At 44.0% G+C, this 23,361-nt stretch overlaps 2 protein-coding genes across 3 annotated transcripts in view; one reads left to right on the forward strand and one right to left on the reverse strand.

The window, feature by feature from the left end:
* Positions 1-23,361, reverse strand: part of afg2a (AFG2 AAA ATPase homolog A) — a 249,339-nt gene that overhangs the window by 173,767 nt on the left and 52,211 nt on the right. The gene's annotated exons all lie outside the window — the stretch shown is intronic.
* On the forward strand, positions 3,351-6,869 carry LOC139069585 (uncharacterized). Its single transcript, XM_070550084.1, has 2 exons — positions 3,351-5,182; positions 5,278-6,869. The coding sequence occupies exon 1, from the start codon at positions 3,368-3,370 to the stop codon at positions 4,631-4,633; it is 1,266 nt and encodes a 421-aa protein (XP_070406185.1). The 5' UTR covers positions 3,351-3,367; the 3' UTR covers positions 4,634-5,182; positions 5,278-6,869.

Raw genomic sequence — 23,361 nt, forward strand, 5'->3', positions numbered from 1 at the left:
GGTAACCACCATTGCCAATTCTTTTTACCAAGAACACTTACCTGACCTCTCAATTAAACCCATCAGTAATCTGTTAGAAGTCGAGGGCGCAAACGGTCAAGCAGTTCCTTATTTAGGATACATAGAGATAAGTGTCACATTTCCAAAAGAGCTCGATCAGTCTGGACTTGAGTTACCTACCCTTGCGTTAGTGGTTCCGGATATAAGCTCAAACTCTGATACACCATTACTCATTGGCACAAACACACTCGATCCTTTGTATGAGCAATTGTCTGCCAATAACTTACCTGATTCCAAGGCACTCTCTTATGGGTACCAACACGTGCTAAAAGCCTCAGCAGTCAGAAAAAAACAAAGCAAAGATGGACGAGTTGGTGTGGTGAAGCTTCGAGGGAGAACCCAAGAAGTTCTCCCTGCAAATAAAAAACTGTTACTAGAAGGGTTTATGCAACCCAGCCAAAACAAGCATGAGCCTTATGCACTCATTGAACAACCCACCAATGGTTCTCTACCAGGGGGTATAATTGTAGACTGTTGCCTCATTTCCTTACCTTCACATGGTCCATACAAAGTACCTGTTGTACTAAGAAACGAAACTAACCATGACATCACATTACCCACTAACTGTGTGATCGCTGAGTTAGTTAAAGCCGATCGTGTTATGCCATATCCAGAACCTGACAAAAGTGATCAGAAAGTACTTGCGGCGTGTAGTTCGCAGCAACAGACTTCACCTTCAAACCCTCCTCTCAGTTTTGACTTCGGTACTTCGCCCTTGTCCGAAGAATGGAAAGGGAGGATCACCAACAAACTTAACACTTACTCCGATGTGTTTTCGCACCACGATCTTGATTTTGGTCATACACAACAGATAAGACATCACATCAACTTAAAAGACGAGACCCCATTCAAACAGAAATCTCGGCCGATCCATCCACATGATTATGAAGCCGTGAGAAAACATTTGGAAGCCCTCTTGGAAACCGGTATAATAAGAGAGTCGGAGTCTCCATTTGCCTCACCAATAGTGGTAGTTCGGAAAAAGAATGGTGAGGTACGTCTATGTATAGACTATAGAAAGCTTAATCTGCAAACCATTCGCGACGCATATGCCCTGCCTAACTTGGAGGAGTCCTTTTCTGCTCTCGCTGGATCACAGTGGTTTTCTGTGATGGACCTCAAGTCAGGTTACTATCAAATAGAGATGTGTGAAAAGGATAAACCTAAAACTGCTTTTGTTTGCCCGTTTGGGTTTTATGAATTTAACCGTATGCCACAAGGAATAACAAATGCTCCAAGCACTTTCCAACGGGTTATGGAAAAGTGTATGAAGGACATTAATCTGAAGGAAGTGTTAGTTTTCCTAGACGATTTGATCGTCTTTTCCAACTCCTTGGAAGAACACGAAACCAGACTTTCTCACGTTCTTGAACGGCTTAGAGAATACGGACTCAAGCTATCACCAGATAAGTGTCGTTTTTTCCAGACATCTGTGCGTTATCTTGGACATATAGTATCTCGAGATGGCATAAAAACCGATCCAGATAAGGTGGAAGCACTCAAAACATGGCCGAAGCCTCAGACTTTGAAGGAACTCCAATCTTTCTTAGGATTTACCGGTTATTACCGACGCTTCGTTAAAGATTACTCAAATATTGTCAAGCCACTAACATCTCTCACGGCTGGTTATCCACCCAAACGGAAAAACTTTAAAACACCACCATGTAGATCAAAGTACTTGAACCCCAAAGAACCCTTTGGGAATCGTTGGAGCCAAGACTGTGAGAAGTCCTTTCAAACTATTATTGAAAAACTTACCACTTCGCCAGTTCTTGGCTACGCTGACGCAAAACTCCCATATCTAGTACACACAGATGCTAGTACGACCGGACTCGGTGCAGCGCTATACCAAGTGCAAAACGGTGTCACACAGGTAATCGCTTATGCAAGTCGCGGTTTAAGCTCTAGTGAAACTAGGTACCCTGCGCACAAGTTGGAGTTTCTAGCCTTAAAGTGGGCCATAACAGATAAGTTTCATGACTATTTGTATGGGAACACATTCACTGTCATTACTGATAATAATCCGTTAACTTACCTCTTAACAACGGCAAAACTCGATGCAACGAGCTATCGTTGGCTAGCTGCGTTGTCCACCTATAATTTTGACATCAGATACCGTGCAGGTACACAGAACGTTGACGCGGATGGCCTGTCTAGGAGGCTGCATGATAAACCTGAAGACAACTCAAAATTCACTGAGGAATGCCAACGACTAGATGAGTTCCGATCTCATCTTTTATCCTCTGTCAAAGAAGTCGAGCTTCAACTTCAAGCCGAAGCAGTGAAGGCAACATGCCAAAAGCACATGGTCTTGGATGAGACTGGTTCTCCTTGTGGTTTAGTTCAGTCACTTGCCATGTCTGCAGCGGCCATTCCAGACCTATTCCAGTTGGAAGACAATAGTGACAGTTTCTTTGCTGTGCCCAAGTATAACCATGCTGACCTTGTCTCCTTGCAGAGGAAAGATCCAACCATTGGCCGAGTCATTCAGCTGCTTATGACTGACAATAAACCGCCAACTGATACTATTGCAGAACCCCCGGTGGTTCTTAACCTTTTGAGAGAGTGGAAACGGTTTGAGTTTCAAAATGATTTACTGTACCGGAGACGCCAATTAGGACCAGAGACATCATTGCAGTTAGTCTTGCCTGATTCATTACGTTCAACAGTCATGCAAAGCCTACATGATGATATGGGGCATCTTGGGGTTGAACGTACGACAGATCTCATTCGGTCCCGTTTTTACTGGCCAAGAATGGCTAGTGATATCGAAATCAAAGTTAAAACTTGCGAAAGATGTATCCGTCGGAAGGCCCTCCCTGACAAAGCTGCTCCAATGGTGAGTATTACCACCACCAGACCTATGGAGTTAGTTTGCATGGATTTTCTCTCCATAGAACCAGACAGTAAGAACACTAAAGATGTCTTAGTGATTACAGACCATTTTACAAAGTATGCAGTGTCCATCCCAACCAAAGATCAGAAAGCCACCACCGTCGCGAAGAACCTGTGGGAACATTTTTTAGTCCACTACGGGTTTCCTGAGCGTCTTCATAGTGATCAGGGACGGGATTTCGAATCACGTACAATCAAGGAACTTTGTTCTTTACTTGGTATCCGTAAAGTCAGAACGAGCCCTTATCACCCTCGTGGCAACCCCGTTGAACGGTATAATCGTACATTACTCAGCATGTTGGGAACTTTACAAGCCACTGAGAAACATCACTGGCGCGATTTTGTAAAACCACTTACTCACTCGTACAATTGTACAAAAAATGACGTGATGGGATACTCTCCCTACGAGCTAATGTTCGGTAGGCAGCCTCAGTTGCCTATAGATATTGCCTTTGGGTTACCGCATTTGAACAAGCCCTCTATAACTCATTCTCAGTATGTTAAAGAACTGAAGAGTCATCTGGAACAGAGTTATGACATTGTCATAAAAAACTCTCAAAAAACAGCGAGGAAGAACAAAGAACGGTTCGACAGAAACATTCGTGAGTCCACACTAGGTGTGGGAGATCGTGTTTTAGTCCGAAATCTTCGCTTAAGAGAAAAGCATAAATTAGCAGACAAATGGGAGCAAACAGTGTATATAGTTCTCAAACAGATGGAAAACTTGCCAGTATACACTGTAAAACCAGAGAACGGAGAAGGACCCAACAGAACACTCCACAGAGATCTTTTACTGCCTTGTGGTTTTCTCTCTTCATTAGAAAATGAAACAGAACGCGTTACGAAACCTAGCAGACCTCATACAAGACAGAGTTCAGCCTTAGAACCTGACCCAGATGAGCCACTTGACGAAGAGGTAGATGAGTTTTATTACTCTGATCTTCCACAAGTGCTAAACCGACCATCCTATCAAATAGCGGTCACCTTGCCAAATAGGGAACTCATAGCAGATTCAGGACCGGTAAATAATATTCAACAACAAAACACACTATCCTTACACACAGGGGATCGCAAGGAACCAACCTTAGCTGGTAATGAAAATGCTGAATTGTCCTTACTTGACAAAGGCATCAACACCGAAACATTCTTACCTGACAGAATGAGTGAAACTGCGACATTCTTACCTGAAAGAGTGAAAGAAGCAGCAACATACTTACCTGAAAAAACGAAAAAAAACGAAGTATACTTACCTGACGTAGAAACGGGGGATGAAACTAACACAAACCTACCTCAATTGGATGGTGTCCTAAAGTCGCAGCAACGTGATGTAAGTTTTGAACCCATCATACACGATCAGACACATACATCTGAAAAGACCAAAGTCTTAGAGAATAGCTCATCAGCTCTGTCGGAAACAGAGAGCTCACTTCGTCCTGTCTCAGTTGAGAATCAAACCGAAACGGATGAGCATGATACTGTGCAACCAGAGATGTATGTCAGGAGATCTGAACGAAGTAGTCAGCCTCCTCAAAGACTAACTTACTCTCAATTGGGCAATCCACTAGTGACCGTAGTTAGGTCCCTTTTCCAAGGACTTAATAAAGCTTTTATTGACTCTCTTACTCAAGAAGTTGTGTACCCCGTAGAAACAATGCACAGGGACGTGCATGATATTTAATGGGGGAGGATGTAACCCAGAAGCTAGAACCTTAATGAGGTATTAACTAATTGGCTTACTAATATGATCCATCCTCAATTTAGATAAAATATAAAATATAAATTAAGGAAATTAACAATACTAATTAATAGATATCTAATTAACTAATAGATAATTTCATAATGAATTATTGGAAGGGTGAATAACTAAAATAACGAGTTTAATATTAAACATCGGTTAAAACAAGAATCTTGAACATCCCTAACAGAAACAGAAGAGGAAAGCTGTATACTATTGGTCCAGGTGGGAATCTGAAATTTCATTGGCTGAGAGAAATAAGTCCCGCCTCCGCGAAATAAAACCGTGCGACGCAGCTGAGCGAGAGGAGAGACAAACGGCTGTGCAGCACGCAGATACAGAAAGCAAAGACTGAGCGGTTAGAGAGAGAGAGAGAGAGAAAAAAAAACAACGGTCGAGGCCGTGAAGAACCCTGATTTGGGTGCCGCATAGATAGAGGGAGAGGCGGACTTGACTCCTTCTAATAAGAGCTAGGAACTTGGAACCAACGCGGTGAGTAAAGAAAAAAAGAAGAGAAAAAGCTAACGATGCAACTTAAAAAAAAAAGGAAACTTAAATAGCTTATCAAATTAATTCCATTCTTATAGATTTGTGTGGAGACGACAGAGTGAACCAATCCTCTGTAGGAGGGAACCGTTGGAGCGCGTTGGTGAGTGAATGAGATTAAATTCAGTAAATTATTAAATTCAAAAAGCTAATTACAGCAACCGAGGTGACAGCAGTGGGCTGCTAGACGTTAGATCCCAGGAGTTAACATCTCAAACTACCAGTTAACGGTGGTAGGGCATATAGGAGTTAACGGCTCAAACCGCCAGTTAACGGCGGTAGGGCATATGGGATTCCCAGGAGTTAACGGCTCAAACCGCCAGTTAATGGTGGTACGGCCTAGATGTACAAGGTCCTCAGGGGCGTTATAGCTAACGCCATAGAATTAGCAATGCGTCCCTTAACCAAACATTTAATAATAAAAAAAATAGATAAATAAAAATAAATAAAAGCTAACTGATTAGGGAGGAATTATTTTACAAAGGTGGACCAAAGGACCAGAATTTATATTTTGTTGAATTTTGTTATAGAACATTTTATTTATTTATTTATTTATTTATTTATTTATTTATTTATTGTGTTACAGATATACAAGGTGTCACAATGCTGTATAGAAACACAACTAAATGTATCCTTGTTGTCATGAATGTATTTCTTGTTGAATAGTGTAGAGTAATAGAATCTAACTGAGCCTATTGAGCTGAACAATTGTTGTCATATGTAATTATATTTCCAGAGCTACTGAGAATTATTTTAATAGACAATCAAATTGATGTTATGTTAGTTGAACTGTGAACCCAAACATGATTGGCTATGCCAATAGAGTGAAGCATTTGTTTAAGTCTGTAAGACTTTATGCTGTGATGTGACGAGAAGGGTCGATGCCAACTCGCTAACAGTCCTGTTGTTTACAGGCTGGGTTTTTTTTTTCCTTGGGTTTGATCCCGACTCCTATGATCACTCACTTGGAACGAGAACTGGATTTCTTCCTGACGAGGGAGATGGCGAGCCTTAACCACTGAACGAACCAGGACATCTCAAGTAACTGAAGAGCAGACTGCTCTCTTCTGTGAACAATCTCAACGGTGTGGTAGGAAAAAAATCGCACCACCGGACTCTGATTTTCTCCCCAAGCGTGGGGATTTGACTTGACGCCGGCTGACTTGTGACTCATATGATCAAATCTCATACCGACCATTTTACTATTGTCGATTGTTTTCATCTGTTTTTGTGTGTTATCTTTATGTGTTATATTTCCCATTATTATTAAAATTTAGTATATAAACCGTTTCATGCTATACCCGTGACTCCAGTCATTCTTAAACAACCTCCAATTCTCCCCGAACCTAATTATTGGCCCATTTGTTTATTTTTTCTTTTAATTATCTTATTGTATCCTGTAATCCGGTTACATTTTGTATGTTAAATATTATCACATCCACACGTTAACTAAAAACTAAATTGTAAAAAAATAAATCTAATATTTACTTGGGGGTGCTATGGGGGTGCAATGACTAATCCAGGGGTAGCTATAGCGCCCCCTAGCACCCCCCTGGCGCCGCCACTGGCTTAACAGCCAACAGTTCTCGACTGCCAACGTTATAATTGCGCTCTGCCGGTGACAACATCCTGGAAAAGTAGGCACAGGGGTGTACCTTGTTGTCGCTGCCACGTTGTCTGAGAACAGCGCCCACTCCCACGATGTCGCTGCCACGTTGTCTGAGAACAGCGCCCACTCCCACGACAGAAGCATCCACCTCCACGATAAACTGGTGAGCGGTGTCCGGGGAATGAAGGACAGGAGTGGTGGTGAATAGTTGCTTGAGCTTGACAAAAGCAAGGTTAGCTAGATCGGTCCAAACAAAACTAACCTTGGTCGAGGTGGTGGTGGTCAGACGGACAGGTAGAGCCAGTGTATTGCAGCTTTGCTTCTGTCAGAGTGCCCCAGGGCAGCTGTGGCTACATTATTGCTCATCACCACCAGTGTGTGAATGTGTGTGCATAGGTGAATGACTGTGTGTGTTGTAAAGCATTTTGGGGAGATTAGAACACTAGAAGGCGCTATTTAATGACAGGCCATTTACCCTGTGGGTATTTTGTCTTTACATGATAGTGAAAACTCCTCCTTGAACAGTCACCTTATCGTGGTGAAGGAGTTTGAGTGTCCTAATGATCCGAGGATGTTGTCTGGGGCACTTTCTGCCCCTGGTAGGGTCTCCCATTACAAACTGGTCTTAGGTGAAGGATGAGACAAAGAACGGTTCAGAGGATCTTTCATGAATGTACAATCAAATAATCTGAGTACCCGGCCCGGAGGGTTACCGGGGTCCCACCCTGGAGCCAGGCCTGGGGTTGGGGCCGGTGAGCGAACGCTTGGTGGCCGGGCTTTCGCCCATGGGCCCCGGCCGGGCCCAGCTCAAACCGGATACATGGGCTCATCCAACTGTGGACCCACCACCCACAGGAGGAACATGAAGGGTCCGGTGCAGTGTGGATTGGGTGGCAGACCGAGGCGGGAGTCTCGGCGGTCCGATCCCCGGACAAGAAAACTGGTTTTTGGGACATGGAACGTCACCTCGCTGGCGGGGAAGGAGCAGGAGCTTGTGGCAGAGGTTGAATGGTACCAGCTAGATACAGTCGGACTCACCTCGACACATAGCATTGGTTTGGGAACCCAAGTCCTTGAGAGGGGGTGGACACTCTCCTTTGCTGGTGTTGCTCCGGGTGAGAGGAGGAGGGCTGGGGTTGGCTTTTTGTTAGCCCTAAGACTCTCTGCCTGTGTGTTGGGGGTTACCCACTTCCCTGCGCCTTCGGGTCGGGGAACGGGTCCGGACTGTTGTTTGTGCTTATGGGACAAATATCAGTTCAGAGTACCCACCCTTTTTGGAGTCCCTGGGACGAGTGCTAGATAGTGCTCCATCAGGGGACTCCCTTGTCCTGCTGGGGGACTTCACACGTGGGCAATGAGAACATGACCTGGATGGGTGTGATTGGGAGGAATGGCCCGCCTGATCTGAACTCGAGTGGTGTTTTGTTATTGGACTTCTGTACAAGCCGCAGTTTGGCCATAATAAACACCATGTTCGAACATAAGGATGCCCATCGGTACACTTGGTACCAGGGCAGCCTAGGTCGCAGGTCGATGATAGACTTTGCAGTCTTATCATCTGACCTGCGGCCGTATATTTTGGACACCCGAGTGAAGAGAGGAGCGGAGCTGTCGACTGATCACCACCTGGTGGTGAGTTGGATCAGATGGCAGGGGAAGATGCAGCGTAGACCTGGCAGACCCAAATGCATAGTGAGGGTCTGTTGGGAACGCCTGGCAGAAGAACCTGTCAAGACGGTCTTCAACTCCCACCTCCAGCAGAGCTTTGACCACGTCCCGAGAGCAGAGGGGGACTTTGACTCCGAGTGGGCCTTGTTCCACTCTGAGATTGTTGAGGCGGCTGTTGCTAGCTGTGGTCGCAAGGTGGCCGGTGCCAGTCGTGGTGGCAACCCCCGTACCCGCTGGTGGACACCAGAGTTTCGGGGAGCTGTCAGGCTGAAGAAGGAGTCTTACAGGGCGTGGCTGGTTTGTGGGTCTCCGGAGGCAGCAGACAGGTACCGGATAGCCAAGCAGGTTGCAGCAGTGGCAGTTGCTGAGGCAAAATCTTGGGTGTGGGAGGAGTTTGGTGAGGCCATGGAGAAAGACTATCGATCGGCTCCAGAGAGGTTCTGGTACTGTCCAGCGCCTCAGGAGAAGAAGGCAGCAACTCGCTCACACCGTTTACAGTGGGGATGGGGAGCTGCTGACGTCAACTGGGGCTATAGTCGGATGGTGGAAGGAATACTTTGAGGAGCTCCTCAATCCCACCTATGCACATTCCGAGGAGGAACCAGAGTCGGGAGACCTGGGGATTGACTGTCCAATCTCGGGGGCAGAAGTTGCTGAGGTAGTCAAACAACTACACAGCGGCGGCGCCCCGGGGGCAGATGAGATTCGTCCTGGGTATCTCAAGGCTATGGATGTTGTAAGGCTGTCGTGGTTGACACATCCCTGCAACATTACGTGGTCATCGGGGGCAGTTCCTGTGGAGTGGAAGACCGGGGTGGTGGTCCCCATCTTTAAGAAGGGTGACCTAAGAGTGTGTGGCAACTATAGGGGGATCACACTCCTCAGCCTCCCTGGAAAGGTCTACTCCAAGGTACTGGAGAGGAGGGTCCGATCGATAGTTGAATCTCAGATTGAGGAGGAGCAATGTGGTTTTCGTCCTGGCCGTGGAACTGTGGACCAGCTCTATACCCTTGCAAGGGTGATGGAGGGGGCATGGGAGTTTGCCCAACCAATTCACATGTGCTTTGTAGATTTGGAGAAGGCGTATGACCGTGTCCCCAGGGGCACCCTGTGGGGGACGCTCCAGGAGTATGGAGTGGGTGGCTTTCTGTTAAGGGCCATTCAGTCCCTTTACCAGAAGAGCGTGAGTTTGGTCTGCATAGCCGGTAGTAAGTCGGACCTTTTCCCGGTGAGGGTTGGACTCCACCAGGGCTGCCCTTTGTCAACGGTTCTGTTCATTACCTTTATGGACAGAATTTCTAGGTGCAGCCGTGCTGTGCAGTGTGTCAAGTTTGGTGGCAGGAGAATCTCGTCTCTGCTTTTTGCGTATGATGTGGTCCTCCTAGCTTCATCCAGCTCTGACCTTCAGCTCTTGCTGGGCAGGTTTGCGGCCTAGTGTGAAGCGGCTGGGATGAGGATCAGCACCTCCAAATCTGAGACCATGGTTCTCGACTGGAAAAGGGTGGCTTGCCAAGTCTGGGTCGGGGGAGAGGTCCTACCTCAAGTGGAGGAGTATAAGTATCTCAGGGTCTTGTTCACGAGTGAGGGTAGGAGGGATCGGGAGATCGACAGGCAGATTGGGTCAGCATCTGCAGTGATGTGGACGCTGAGCCGATCTGTCGTGGTGAAGAGGGAGGTGAGCCAGTAAGCCAGGGTCTCGATTTATCGGTCGATCTACGTCTTAATCCTCACCTATGATCATGAGTTTTGGGTAATGACCGAAAGAACGAGATTGCGGATACAAGCGGCCGAAATGAGTTTTCTCCGTAGGGTGACCGGGCTCAGCCTTAGAGATAGGGTGAGGAGCTCAGACATGCGGGAGGGACTCGGAGTAGAACCGCTGCTCCTCCGGATCGAAAGGAGTCAGTTGAAGTGGTTTGGGCATCTGGTCAGGATGCCTCCTGGATGCCTCCCTGGGGAGGTATTTCGGGCATGTCCTGCCGGCAGGAGGCTCCCGGGCCGACCCAGGACACGTTATGCCGGAGGAGCTGGTGGAGGTGGCTGGGGAGAGGACGGTCTGGAGCTCCCTAGTTGTGATGCTGCCCCCGCGACAAGGACCCTGATAAGCGGAGGAAGACGACGACGCAAAAAACTGTTATGCTGGTGCTAAAGGCTAACCAATTAAATGCTAACTGGGAGCTTTCACAAAAAAAATAAATAAATAAACCAGTCTACAAGCTTCGTCTGTGATTTTCTCAATTAGAACTCATGATTTACAGTGGGATGTGAAGGTTTGGGCAGCGTTGTTGATCTTCATGATTTTCCTTTATAAACCATTGTTTGTTGCAATATAATATTTCAGAAACATACTATAGGAGACACACACACAGTAATATTTTAGATGTGAAACAAAGTTTGTAGGCTTTACAGAATGTGTGCAATGATTGTTTAAATAAAATTAGGCAGGAGCATACATTTGGGCACCACAAAAAACAAATGAACTCAATATTTAGCAGATCCTCCTTTTGCAGAAATAACAGCCTCTAAACTCTTCCTATAGCTTCTAGTGAGAGTCTGGATTCTGGTTAAAGGTATTCTGGACCATTCTTCGTTACAAAACATCTCTAGTTCATTCATGTTGGAGGGCTTCAGAGTATGGACAGCTCTCTTAAACGCACACCACATATTTTCAATAACATTCAGGTCTGGGGACTGAGAAGGCCATTCCAGAACAGTCTACTTGTTCCTCCACATGAAGGCCTTAGTAGATGTTGAGCAGTGTTTAGGGTTGTTGTCTTGTTGAAAGATCCAGCCCCGGTGCAGCTTCAGCTTTGTCACTGATTCCTGGACATTGGTCTCCAGAATCTGCTGATATTGAGTGGACTCATTTTTAACAAGATTCCCAGTCCCTGCACTGGCCACACACCCTACAGTATGATGGAACCACCATCATGTTTTACTGTAGGTAGCAGGTGTTTTTCTTGGGATGCTGTGTTCTTTCTCCCTGCATAACGCACCTTGTTATGTCCAATTTAGTTTCATTAGACCACAGCACCTTATTACAAAAAGAAGCTGGCTTGTCCAAATGTGCTTTAGCATACTTCAAGCAGCTTTGTTTGTGCTGTGAGTGGAGAAAAGCCTTCCTCTGCATCCCTCTCACATACAGCATCTCCTTGTGTAAAGTGTGCTGAGTAGTTGAACAATGCACAATGACTCCATCTGCAGCAAGATGATGTTGTAGATCTTTGGTGCTGGTCTGTGTGTTGGCTCTGACTGTTCTCACTATTCTTTACTTCTGTTTACCAGAGATATTTCTTGGTCTGCAACTTGGAGCCTTAACCTGAACTGTGCCTGTGGTCTTCCATTTCCTTAATATGTTCATAACCCTCCCACTGCCTTTATGAGGGACCCCACGAGGAAAGTTGACCATTGAGCAGGATTGATGGTTTATCCCTTGAGGTCCATGTGGCAGGGGTGAGGTGGTGCTCACTCCTCACCCCTGCCACATGGACCCAAGTGATAAACCATCAACCCTGCTCAATTGTCAACTTTCTTCATGGGGTCACACCCATTAGGACAGTGGGAGGGTTAACTGTGGAAGCAAACAGCTGGAATCTCTGAGACAGCTTTCTGTACCCTTCCTCTAAACCATGATGATGAACAATCTTAGTTTTCAGCTCATTTGAGAGTTGTTCTGAGACCCCGCGTTGCTGCTCTTCAGATGATATTTAAAAAGGGGGAAACTTACAATTGGCCCCCTTAAATACACTTTCTCATAACTGGGTTCACCTGTGTTTGGAGGTCAAGGGTCACTGAGCTTACCAAACCAATTCTGAGTTACAATATTAGTTCTAAAGGTTTGGTAATAAATAAAATGACAACAGAGCCCAAATGTATGCACCTGCCAGATTTTTGTTTAAACAATTATTGCACACTTTCTGAAATTCCTAAAAACTTCATTTTACTTCTCAAATATCACTGTGTGTGTCTCCTATATGATATATTTCACAGATTTTTATTTTTTATTGTAACAACCAACGATTTATACAGGAAAATCATGAAGATTAACAAGGCAGCTCAAACTTCCGCATCCCACTGTACCTTTGAAAACACAATTCAGGTGAATTTTTAGTTAGATTAGCATTAACTTTTGTATGGACCAACAGTACCAAAAGAAGACAATATCCTTCCATCAACTTTCATCTTTTCTCCTTTTTTAGATCTTTGTTGTATTTCATTTCTATTTATCCTCACTTCACCCACACACCCATCCTTTATCACACATTATGGCTTAAATACTGACATTAATAACTCTTCCTCCTCTCGCGGTTTGACTTCCTCCTTTCTCCCTCATCCCCCTCTATCCAGAGGTAACACATCCCAGGCCACCGGCGCCGTGTCCGGGGAACAAAGCACCTAAAGGAAACCTGGCATCTGGCCATGCACTGTAAATACCAAACAATTTATGGCCAGTGCTGAGCCAGAGAGAGGGAGCGAGACAGAGACAGGGAGAGAAATGCACTGAGTGAAAGGAAAGCAAGATTAAGAGATGTGAAAAGATATACCAGAAACAAACGAGCCAACCACAGGATTCATTTAAAGGCCCAGAAACAGATCGGCTCAAATAAATCAGTGACAAAAGATGGAAATAAAGACAACAGAAAATAAGAAAATGGAGCAACAAGAAAAGTAGAAGTAAAAATAGGTTTATAACATTTAAACAAAGTCTTACCGTGGAATTTCCACCATCAACTTTGAATTTTGAGCTAAAGTGTCACAATAAATCACCAAATCAGAGCTGAGTTAGCTAAGAAAACATTTTAAAAGTAACTTTCAAGAGCAGATGGAGTTAGGAAACCAAGATCTGGATTTTTTTAAGTATTGAGGGGAAAAGAACTATATAAACATTTACATTTCAGCCAGAACAGAGACTGTTTAAGCTGCTGATGAGCTGCTGACAGAGTCAAAACCTCTTGAATAAGAAAGCAAATGGCCCTTGAAGTCAGATTGTTTTGTCAGTGGTTACATGAACGTTTTGGTCAATTTGGCTTTTCACAATTTTAGACGGAGTTCATGACTTTTCATAACCTGTGGCTGCTGTAAAGCTGTTAACAGATTGGCAGTAACGGGGCAATTACCTTTCAGAATATAGAAAGGAGGATCTTATTAAAACTGGGATATTGATGACAGATATTAGTGACCATGTACCTATTTTTGTAGTGTCTAAATATCACAATAATAATAATAAAAATAAAATCATAAAACATAATTTTATTAATATTAAAATAAATAAATCTGTTAAAGCCCTGGAGGCCCTAAATAAAGATCTTAAAAAGCAGAACTGGGAGGAAGTCTGATGTCAGTGATGTGAACAATGCATATACATCCTTCATGAAAATACTGCTGAAATCTTTCAACTATAGTTGTAAATTAATTCAAATAACAGGTAAAATGGATAACCAACCACTAAAGGGATCAAAAATGCGTGTGCAAAAAATAATAAATCTATATATGAGATTCTTAAAGTTACAAACAAAGGAAGCCGAAGATAGATATAAAAATAAATAAGTAACAATAATTAGGAAACAGAAAAAAGAGTACTATGGTGAGCTATTGAATAAGAATAAAGATAACACTAAGGCTACACGGGGAATAATAAATAATGTGATTAATAGAGATAATACAAAATCAAGATGTCCACACTGCTTTGTTAAGGACAATAAAGACATTTATAAAGTTGAAGAAATGAATTAAATGATTTTTTTTATAAATGTAGGGAGGAGTCTGGTGGAAAGCAAACCAATAATAAAAGATTAAATGAACAAAATAACTAGAAATGCCAATAGTATTTTCCTTGACAAAGTAGAACAACAAAAAATAAGAAACATTGTAAAAAACGGTGGAAACAAAAGATCAAGTGATTGTGATGACTTAAGTTGTTTTTACAGGACCATAGCGTTTGCAAAACAGGATTTGCAGTGACTCCCTGGGGAGGATAAAGGTTGTTTATAAAATCAGACTGTGGCGGTAATGTGGCGCAATCGTGGCAATTTTACAACAGATTAGGTGATGGCGGCATAAAGGGGGTATGGGGGCGGTGTCTGCGCTGCCGCAGACTTCCGTTTATCTTGGACATAACTTGCTTTTTATTGCGATTGAAGCCGTGATCGTTAAGATTTTTTTAACAAGTAGCTCCTAAAGGTGTCTGTCCCCATCAGTCCCTGTGCAGTCTCTGGTGATCTGAGCTTCAGCTCTAACAGAGAGGCTTGTGGAGCGCTGCAGCGCTCCAGTTTGCCATCTCAGCTGATTTTGTTCAAAAAGCAAACCTTATTGCCTGTGTTTACTTTCATTTCAATAAATTTGCCAGCCGGAGCTCAGCAATTACTCCCCATGTCATCATGACATCTGCCTCTGTTGCGCCAGGGCGCATACGACAGACCATTACAGCAATATTACTACCAAGCGAGGCGGAACAAAAGCTGCAAAATCCGCGCAACGCCATTCCGGCATGGCACGTCTATAGACATACCATTGCGGTAATATTACGCCGATTTACCGGCATGGTCTGTCTTATAAAATAGGCTTTAGACATCGTGACTGTAAAAGCTATAATCAAATCTGTTATTGAACCACTTACATCTGCAATGTGTCACTATCTACATGAATCTTCCCTGATTTAATGAAAACTGCCAAGGTGGTTCCATTATATAAGAGTGGTGATGAACAGAGTTTCACTAATTACAGGCCAGTGTCACTGCTTCCACAGTTTTCCAAAATATTAGAAAAAGTGTTTGCATCAAGGTTGGATAAATTCATTGACAAAAGTAAAATTTTAAACCATGAACAGTATCTTTAGGACCAAACATTCAACAGCAATGGCAGTAATGGATATAGTAGATCAAATATCATCAGCAATAGACAATAAAAACAATTTCATCAGTGTATTTATTGGCTTAAAGAAGGCATTTCATGTCATTGATCATTCACTTCTTAAATTACATCGGTATGGAATAAGAGGTGTGGCTCATCAATGGGTTAATAGTTATTTAGACAATAGGAAACAGTTTGTTCAAATAAATGATGCCAGATCTGAATTGAAAGACATTCATTATGGAGAGCCACAAGGGTCGGTCCTCAGACCTAAACTGTTCATGATGTTTATTAATGACCTTGTAAATGTATCTCTTCTACTTAGTGCAGTTTTATTTGCAGACTAGACCACATTGTTTTATTCAGGATTAAATATACATGAAGTAACTCAAGTAATAAACAGTGAATTGATTAGTTTTTACATGGTTTGATATAAATAGACTGTCATTGAACCTGAACAAAACAAACTTTATACTGTTTAACAACAAAAGAAGCTGTGATGTATCTTAACCAATAGATGGAATGGAAATTCAAAGAGTAAAAGAAACCAAATTTCTTGGAGTCCTGTTTGATGAGTCTCAGTTGGAAATCACATATAAGTTATATAAAGGGGAAAGTTGCCAAAGCCATTGTGTCACAAACTCCTCCTCCTCCTAACCACCCCTTACGGACCTGACTGGCAGAGCACTACATTACCCAGCATTCCCATCACCGGTGTGGGTGGAGGACGTCATCACGCCGACTCTATTTACGGAAGTGCCGCCGCTGAGTTATCACTCAGTCATCGTCCATGCCAGACATTGACCCGAGTTCTCAAGCTCACCAGCCCTCAAACCAAGAAAGAGACATTTCCTCGCTGCCTGCTACCAGTAAGTCAGCTTCCTTGTTCAGTAGGAACCGCCGCTCAGCCTCAGCTCCTGCCAAGCGCTGCGTCGCCGTTCCCAGATTAAAGCCGCGTGTTCTGTTTACCCACCGTCAGCCACTCCGTGTCTGGGTCACACAGCCACGCTACAATTAACCTCCGTCAAACATTAGTGTTGGGTATTTTTATAATTGTACCTTTTTGAGGCCTAAAAGATGCCAATTTTGTGTTATTGACACTGTATGAATCTCTGTTTTTGCCAACTGTTGTTGTTCATGAAAGGTTGAGCAAGGATGTTGATTGCAACTGCAACCTTTGTAACTCTGTAACCTGAGAAGGCCCCGCCTTCTCCCCCATCCTTTGTTGTGAATAAAGCCCCTGACGAACTAGGAGCAGGGGGGGAGTGACATGGGGAAGCCTCGGAGGAGGTTTCTCTGCGTTAACTCTCCATATTTTTGGGGACTCAGGGTAAAATGTCTTCCTTGTTGTCATGTGTGTTATTTCAGGTTCCAGGGTTATGGAGATTAAATATTACCTAGCATTCTGGTCTCCTGATGGAGAATACGGGTATGCAGACATGGTAAGGTGAAGGCTTTGAGGCTGGAACAGAGGGGGGCTGGTTAGCTCCATGGAGGGGTTTCTGCGCCCAGCTCTCGCATGACGATTCATGGACATTACAAATAATCTCTCTCTCTCTGTGTGTGTCGTCCTTTAAGGTAATATGGGATAAATCTAAATTACCTATCAATTAGCTCAGAAAATTAGACCTGACAGGATGACTGAGTCTAAGGTTGACCCCACGGAGTTCGCTCATCTACGTGCAGAAGTAGCTCAACTGTGCACCCTCGCCGATCTACAGATGGCAGAAATAACCGAGCTTCGTGCCGTAGTAGATTGCCAGGCATCCAAGCTCGAGTCTCTCACCGATCTAACCGTCCAGCTCTCCGCGGCCCTCCAACGACAAGCTTCGGCCACCAGCGACAAAATGGAGCCTCGCCTCAGTCTCCCAGACAAGTGGGATGGGACCAGGGGATCTCCAGAAGGCATGTTGGCCACCCTGGCCATGACATTCGAGCCTGCTGGCACGCTACCCCACGTCCTGCTCTCACGTCACCCTGCTGACGGGTCGGGCCGGTGAATGGGCGGCAGCCCTCTATAACCAGAAGTCTCCTGTCTGCAACAATTATGAGACTTTCGTGAAGGAGATGAAGAAGACGTTTGTTCATCCCAGCAGCAAGGTCGCAGATGAGACCCGACTGCTCCAGCTCCGCCAGGGCTCACAGACGGTGGACAACTACACCTCCCACTTCCGGACCACGGCGGCTCGATTGACCTGGGATGACGCCGCCCTTAAGGCTGTTTACCTGGAGGGTTTGTCCCCTCCATATCCGTGAGGCCCCAACCTCCCTGGACCTGGCTCTCCAACTTTACCGCTGTCTCCGTAACCGACCTAGCTCCATGTCGGTGCCCGGCCACACCAGGCTGTCTCCCCGTCGTCAGGGCAACCAACCAATGGAGGAACCCATGCAGCTGGGACACCTTCCCCCCGAGGAATGGGCGCACTGTTACCAGGAAGGAAGATGTGCCTACTGTGGGGATTTGGGTCACCATCGTGCCACGTGCCCGAGACGACCGGGAAACGGTCCCTCCGGGTCAGAGTAGGGGCTGTCCCGCTCGGAGTCTCCACACTTCCAGTCTCACATCACACCACCCTCCCGGTTTCCCTCCACCTGGACCAAGGTCAAGTCCCGCTGGAAGCCCTTTTGGGCACAGGCGCCGCGGAATGTTTCATCGACCAGGGTCTGGCCACCCGGCTCAGGATACCCCTAGACCGACCCATTCCTGTCACCTCAGTGGACGGCCGTTCGCTCCTGCCATATCCTCTCACCCACCGAACCCTGGACCTACGCATGACCATCGATCAGCACAGGGAGTCTCTGCACTTCCTGGTCATTCAGGCCCCGGCTACACCCCTCATCCTGGGTCACTCCTGGTTCTGTCGCCATGAGCCCCACATATCCTGGTCAACCAGTAAGGTCCTGGTTTTTCAGAAATCCATAAAAGTGATTATCTTATCATGTATTGTGATGTAATGGAAACAATAAGTCTTTTTTTTCTTTTTTTGCCAGGCACACCCCTGCCCCACAGAGCTCCGTGCAATAGGAAACTTAGCCCCATCGACATAAATATACTGGACATCTGCTTTCCATAGACTCCAATAATAAGTTTTTGTGCTAAAATGGGAGGTGGCCACCACCGCCATTTTGACCGTGTCACAGGTTCTGTCAAGCCCAGACAATTCCAAAAAAGGGAAGAGAGGTGGAGCTGATGGTGGGACTGTAAGGCTGGGATCAACTGACGACAGCCGGTCGAACTATCTACAAGCTAACCTGAAGCTAACCCAAAGCTAAAGCGGAGGTGGGAGCCGAGCTAACGGATGTAGCCACCTAGCTACAACCGGAGCTAACTCTGTGGAACACCCATCGACCGCGTGGAGTTCAGGTGGAGGTTTGCGGTGCTTTTTCATGAGAAGTACCTTTCTGTGAATAAAAAAATATTAAATCGGTAAGTTTATTAGCTACTTCCGTAATGAAAATATATTTTCCTTTGAGCAAGTTTTCACTATTTTTCACGTACCGTATTTTCAGGACTATTAAGTCGCTCCTGAGTCACACCAGCCATTAAATGTATAATTAAGAAGAAGAAAACATATATAAGTCGTATTTTGGGGGGAAATTTTATTTTTCTTCCAAAATCTGAGACAAAGTGTTTCACATTGCAAGACAAATACCAGTAACAATAACCGAATAATGCGCCGCAGCAGCGCGCCACGGTCTCCAGCAGAGGAAGGCGGTGTTTGAAACCCTCCCAGCGGGACAGGGGAACTCATGAGTCGGCCCGCAGCAGCGCGGTGTAGGCTACATATTGAAGCGCCTCGTGATTTTTATCTTGAGAGGCGCAATAGAAATACATTCTTCTTCTTCATATTTTGTTGTATAAGTCGCTCCGGAGTAGCAGGACCGGCCAGACTATGAAAAAAAGTGCGATTTATAGTCCGGAAAATACGGTAGTTAATAGTATTTGAGATAAATTAGCAGGCTAAATACATTTCATATATCTCCAAAACGTAATACTTGTTTGTATCTTGTACAGCCAAGTAGCCTTTATTATGGACTCAGTACAATTCACCAAAAGTAAAGAGACATTATACAGATGAAGTAAGCACAAGATAACTTACTGGAAGAAACATAATTATTATCATGAGAACCAGAACAAGACAGCCTGATAACAGTCATGTGAAAATAACAGTTAAAAAGTATGTATGTATGTATAATAGAAATAAAAATATATTAGAATTAGTGTAACTCACTGTGATCCAAACAAAAAATCTGCCATAGCTGATTAGCAATCATGAAATGAGGTCTGGGAGTTTTTAAGTTTCATTCTTTTATTACATTTTTTCTTAGATCTGTTAAAAGGTCACCATGGCAGCCTGTGTGTCTTCAACGTCAGCTACACAACGCAGCGTGTAAGTTCCAAATACCTGTCTTGACCACTTCATGTATGGTTTTGTACTTTAAACAGCTAGGCCAAACCTGTTATTTTTTTCTCCATAGCCATTTGGATCATTGATGACAGCTGAGTGAGGCGTGGTGCCCAGAGAGCTGCAGAGACCCTCGGAGACAACCTTGGCCTCCCTGACGTCTTTGTCTCCTGGTTCGGTTGGGGCAGCCTGAGGTGGAAAGACCTTCTCCCCTTCTTTTTCCACTCCCTGCATGGAAGAGCAGCTCCTCATGTCCTTCTCATCCACTGTGGCGGCAATGACATGGGGGTGGTCAGCAGTGTGAAGCTGGTGAACATAACTGAGGACCTGCACCGGCTTCACCTTCTACACCCTCATATCACACTGTTGAGAACTGTTCTTCCTTCACAACCCAATGTTCCACTCACTCTGCAGCTCTCTGGGACCCTTTTATTATTTTAAGTATTTTTTAAATGTCCTGACACTTTGTGTCCTGTTATTTTAAAAAATGTGATGTAAAAAATAAATGTTTTTGCTCGATTACTGGAGTTTCTTTGGTTAAGACAAAAAAGGAAGGAAGAATCATTCATGCCAAGTTGTTTCTACAACAGGCCTGTTTTAAGTCCAACAGTTTCTTAGCAGCCAATAGAAATGTGTTCTTTACTAACTTTACTTGGTTTAAAAATCTTACTAAAATAAACAGAGTGCTGTATTGCAAAACCAAATCATACTTGTTATATAAATATTAGCTTTGTAGATATTTTTTACAGATAGATATTTGTGTGCTAAAAAAACCATAAACTTAAACAATTTGTCATTCTTTATTGAAAAACAACAAAATACAGGTATACAGAAAGTGTGGGAAAATGATAATGTGAAAGTATTGCTCTTTAAATGTAATACTATTTATCTTTAAAAAGAAAAAACTTTAAAAATGTCCTGTACAGCAACATGACAGAAGAAAGGTGGTCTGTCAGTCAGAATGTGCTGAACAGATTTGCTCTATCAAGAGGAGCGTTTTCTGTATGAGTTTATGTTATTGTAATATTGGTTTGGGTTGTGTATCGCCACATTAGCATGTAAATGCTGAACCAATCTGGAATAAAGAGGGATGCTGACCAGTAGAGGTGGTTCACCACACTTTGCTTCCACAGTCTCACATCCTGGGTCGTCTTTCTCTTCCCCAGCTCTTCGATTTTCTTACCAATTCACGGAGAGCCAAACAGACCCACATTTAAAATAGAAAAAAAAAATCCTGTAATATTCACTATATACATCCCCAAAGATTACCTTTTCCCATGTGCCAGGGGTCAAAGTAGTGACTGATATCCTTTTTTTCCTCCCGCAAATACTTCTGCACCCATGCGTGGCGGTCAGTCACAACTTGCTGCACATCGACCCCCCTCTCCAAAAGTGTGCTCAGACATCGCACAAATCCCTCCTTCTCCATTTGCACACTATTTCCATCTTCATTACTCTGAAAATAAACATAATTCTCCATTGATCTGTGAATAATTAACCAAGAAATGTATTGGAATCATCAGGTAATGTTGTACCTGTACGAGTTGGATATCAATAACTTTGTTTCTTTTGAGATCCATCATGGTGTAGCTGCCATATTTGGCTGAGTGTCCTTCAGAAATGCAAGTTATTACTTAATTTACATTTGATAGCAAAGGAATAAAATAAATAAATTTAAACGTATTCACCAGGTGAATCAGCTCGCATGTCACCACCAAGAGTCACAGGTCCAAATTCAGTAGCCTCCTGGATGATATCAGCGTGCTCTAGATGCCACTGCCAGCTCATTGTTGGAATTAAGAGCTTTGCCTGATGTCGATAGAATGTCTGCTTGGACAGTCCCTGCACATTGAAGGCACCCAGGAACTAAAATATGAAAAGTTACGTCATGAAATGAGAGATGCACAGACCTTATCAAAACTAACCTAAACATTTTTGGCCTATACCTTAGAAATCTGGCTAAATGATGAGCCAGACTTTCTGTAAGATGAATTTCCGTCATGGTCCCTGTGTCACCAGACACACAGCAGCTGGGAGCTCTAAACTGGGTGGCTGTATAAAAAACAAAGAAACAGCACATTTATAAATGTTTAAAAGAGCATAAAATCACATGTAACAATAATCTGTAAAACAAATTAAAACTAGAAGATAATAATAAAATGTTTACATAGACGATTATTAAAAATAATTCACCTTTGCTATGGGTAAGGCTTCACATCAGCCTGGACAAGTGCATTCTTGCAGACTACTAAATCAGTCTGACAGCCAATGTCTTGGGTAGATTTAGCCTGAAAAAAATAGAAGCACATTGTTGTTGGAGTTTATAAAGTCAGATAATATACAAAAGAAACTGTCAGATATAGGTGCTTTATAACATTCCTAGTGTGTGACCGTTATTATAACGTAAAAGTCAGTCGCATATGATGTGGAGAGCCTGAAATGCGACCTCCTGAACAGAATTCCTCACAGAACCGGGTCACGCTGTAATGACGTCTGTCAACTAGTGCTGCATTAGTTCGAGTCACTGTTGCAGAATCGACTGACACAAAAACATCCCAAATTTTCTCCAAGCCTGACAGTAACAGTCATGTGGACCGTTTCGTCGGCCAGGGCTTCGAGATATGTTCCGATTCGCCGCTGATTCTAACCTTACATCCCGTTCCACATTTTGTGAACTTGTCAAATTAGCCCGAAGGCAGTGCAGACTGATATTAGCGGAATTAAGTGAACCACGTCTCTCAAACTTTGCATTTAGGTAGGGAATTGAGCTGCAGTATTTCTGCGGTCAGGTCTCTCTTCGAGTCCGAGAGCTCCACAAGCCGTCAGCCCGCGCAGCAGCTAGTAGGCGCTGCATCGGTCAGACATGCACCGGGCTGACCGCTGGGGAGAACCGGGTGGAAGAATGGAGCACAGAAGAGTCCCTCCAAGAGCTCCGTCATATTACAACCCATTTTTATGTTAAATGCACTGGGTTTTACTCTTTTACCCATCGAAATATGCCCTATTAATAATTTTACCGTATTTTACATCTAAATTTCATGGTTAAACAGTACATGCTACATGTTAAAATGATAGTTAGCTAGCTACTTCGATAAACTCAGCTAGTTTAAAGGCGGCAGTGACCTAAAATACATAAATATAATTTAACTTACCGAAAAAAATGAAGTGGAGACTCCTTGGACGCTCTATTAGTGCAATTAATGCCACAGCAAGTCATTTTGTCCAACAATTGCACAAAAATATCCAAAAACGAATACACAAACAGAGACACTCAAAATGCCGGAGCAGTTTCCAAGCCAGACCGAGGCTCTACTGAGGCCTTTCCACGGAGCTAGCTCTGTGGTCACGTGGGTCTGAAGCGGCAGTCACGTGTGTTGGATGCTCATCAATTATACAGAATTTTAGGCTTTTAATACACTTAAACAGAAGAGTGAGAAAACAATTCACCCCCTCAGAATTGTCATGAGTGTAAACTAGATTATTTAAACAAAAAACATTTTTTGGGTACCAGGCTGTAAACATGTTTATTTCTGCTGGGAAATTGGTATTTTTAACATGGGAGTCAATGAGGATTTGCTCGCTTCTGACACCAG

The sequence above is a fragment of the Nothobranchius furzeri genome, chromosome 1, assembly GCF_043380555.1.
Source record: "Nothobranchius furzeri strain GRZ-AD chromosome 1, NfurGRZ-RIMD1, whole genome shotgun sequence".
Taxonomy (NCBI): domain Eukaryota; kingdom Metazoa; phylum Chordata; class Actinopteri; order Cyprinodontiformes; family Nothobranchiidae; genus Nothobranchius; species Nothobranchius furzeri.

Excerpts from the sequence above, each read along its gene's own strand:
- LOC139069585 (XM_070550084.1), top strand. The coding sequence starts at position 3,368 with ATGTTCGGTAGGCAGCCTCAGTTGCCTATAGATATTGCCTTTGGGTTA.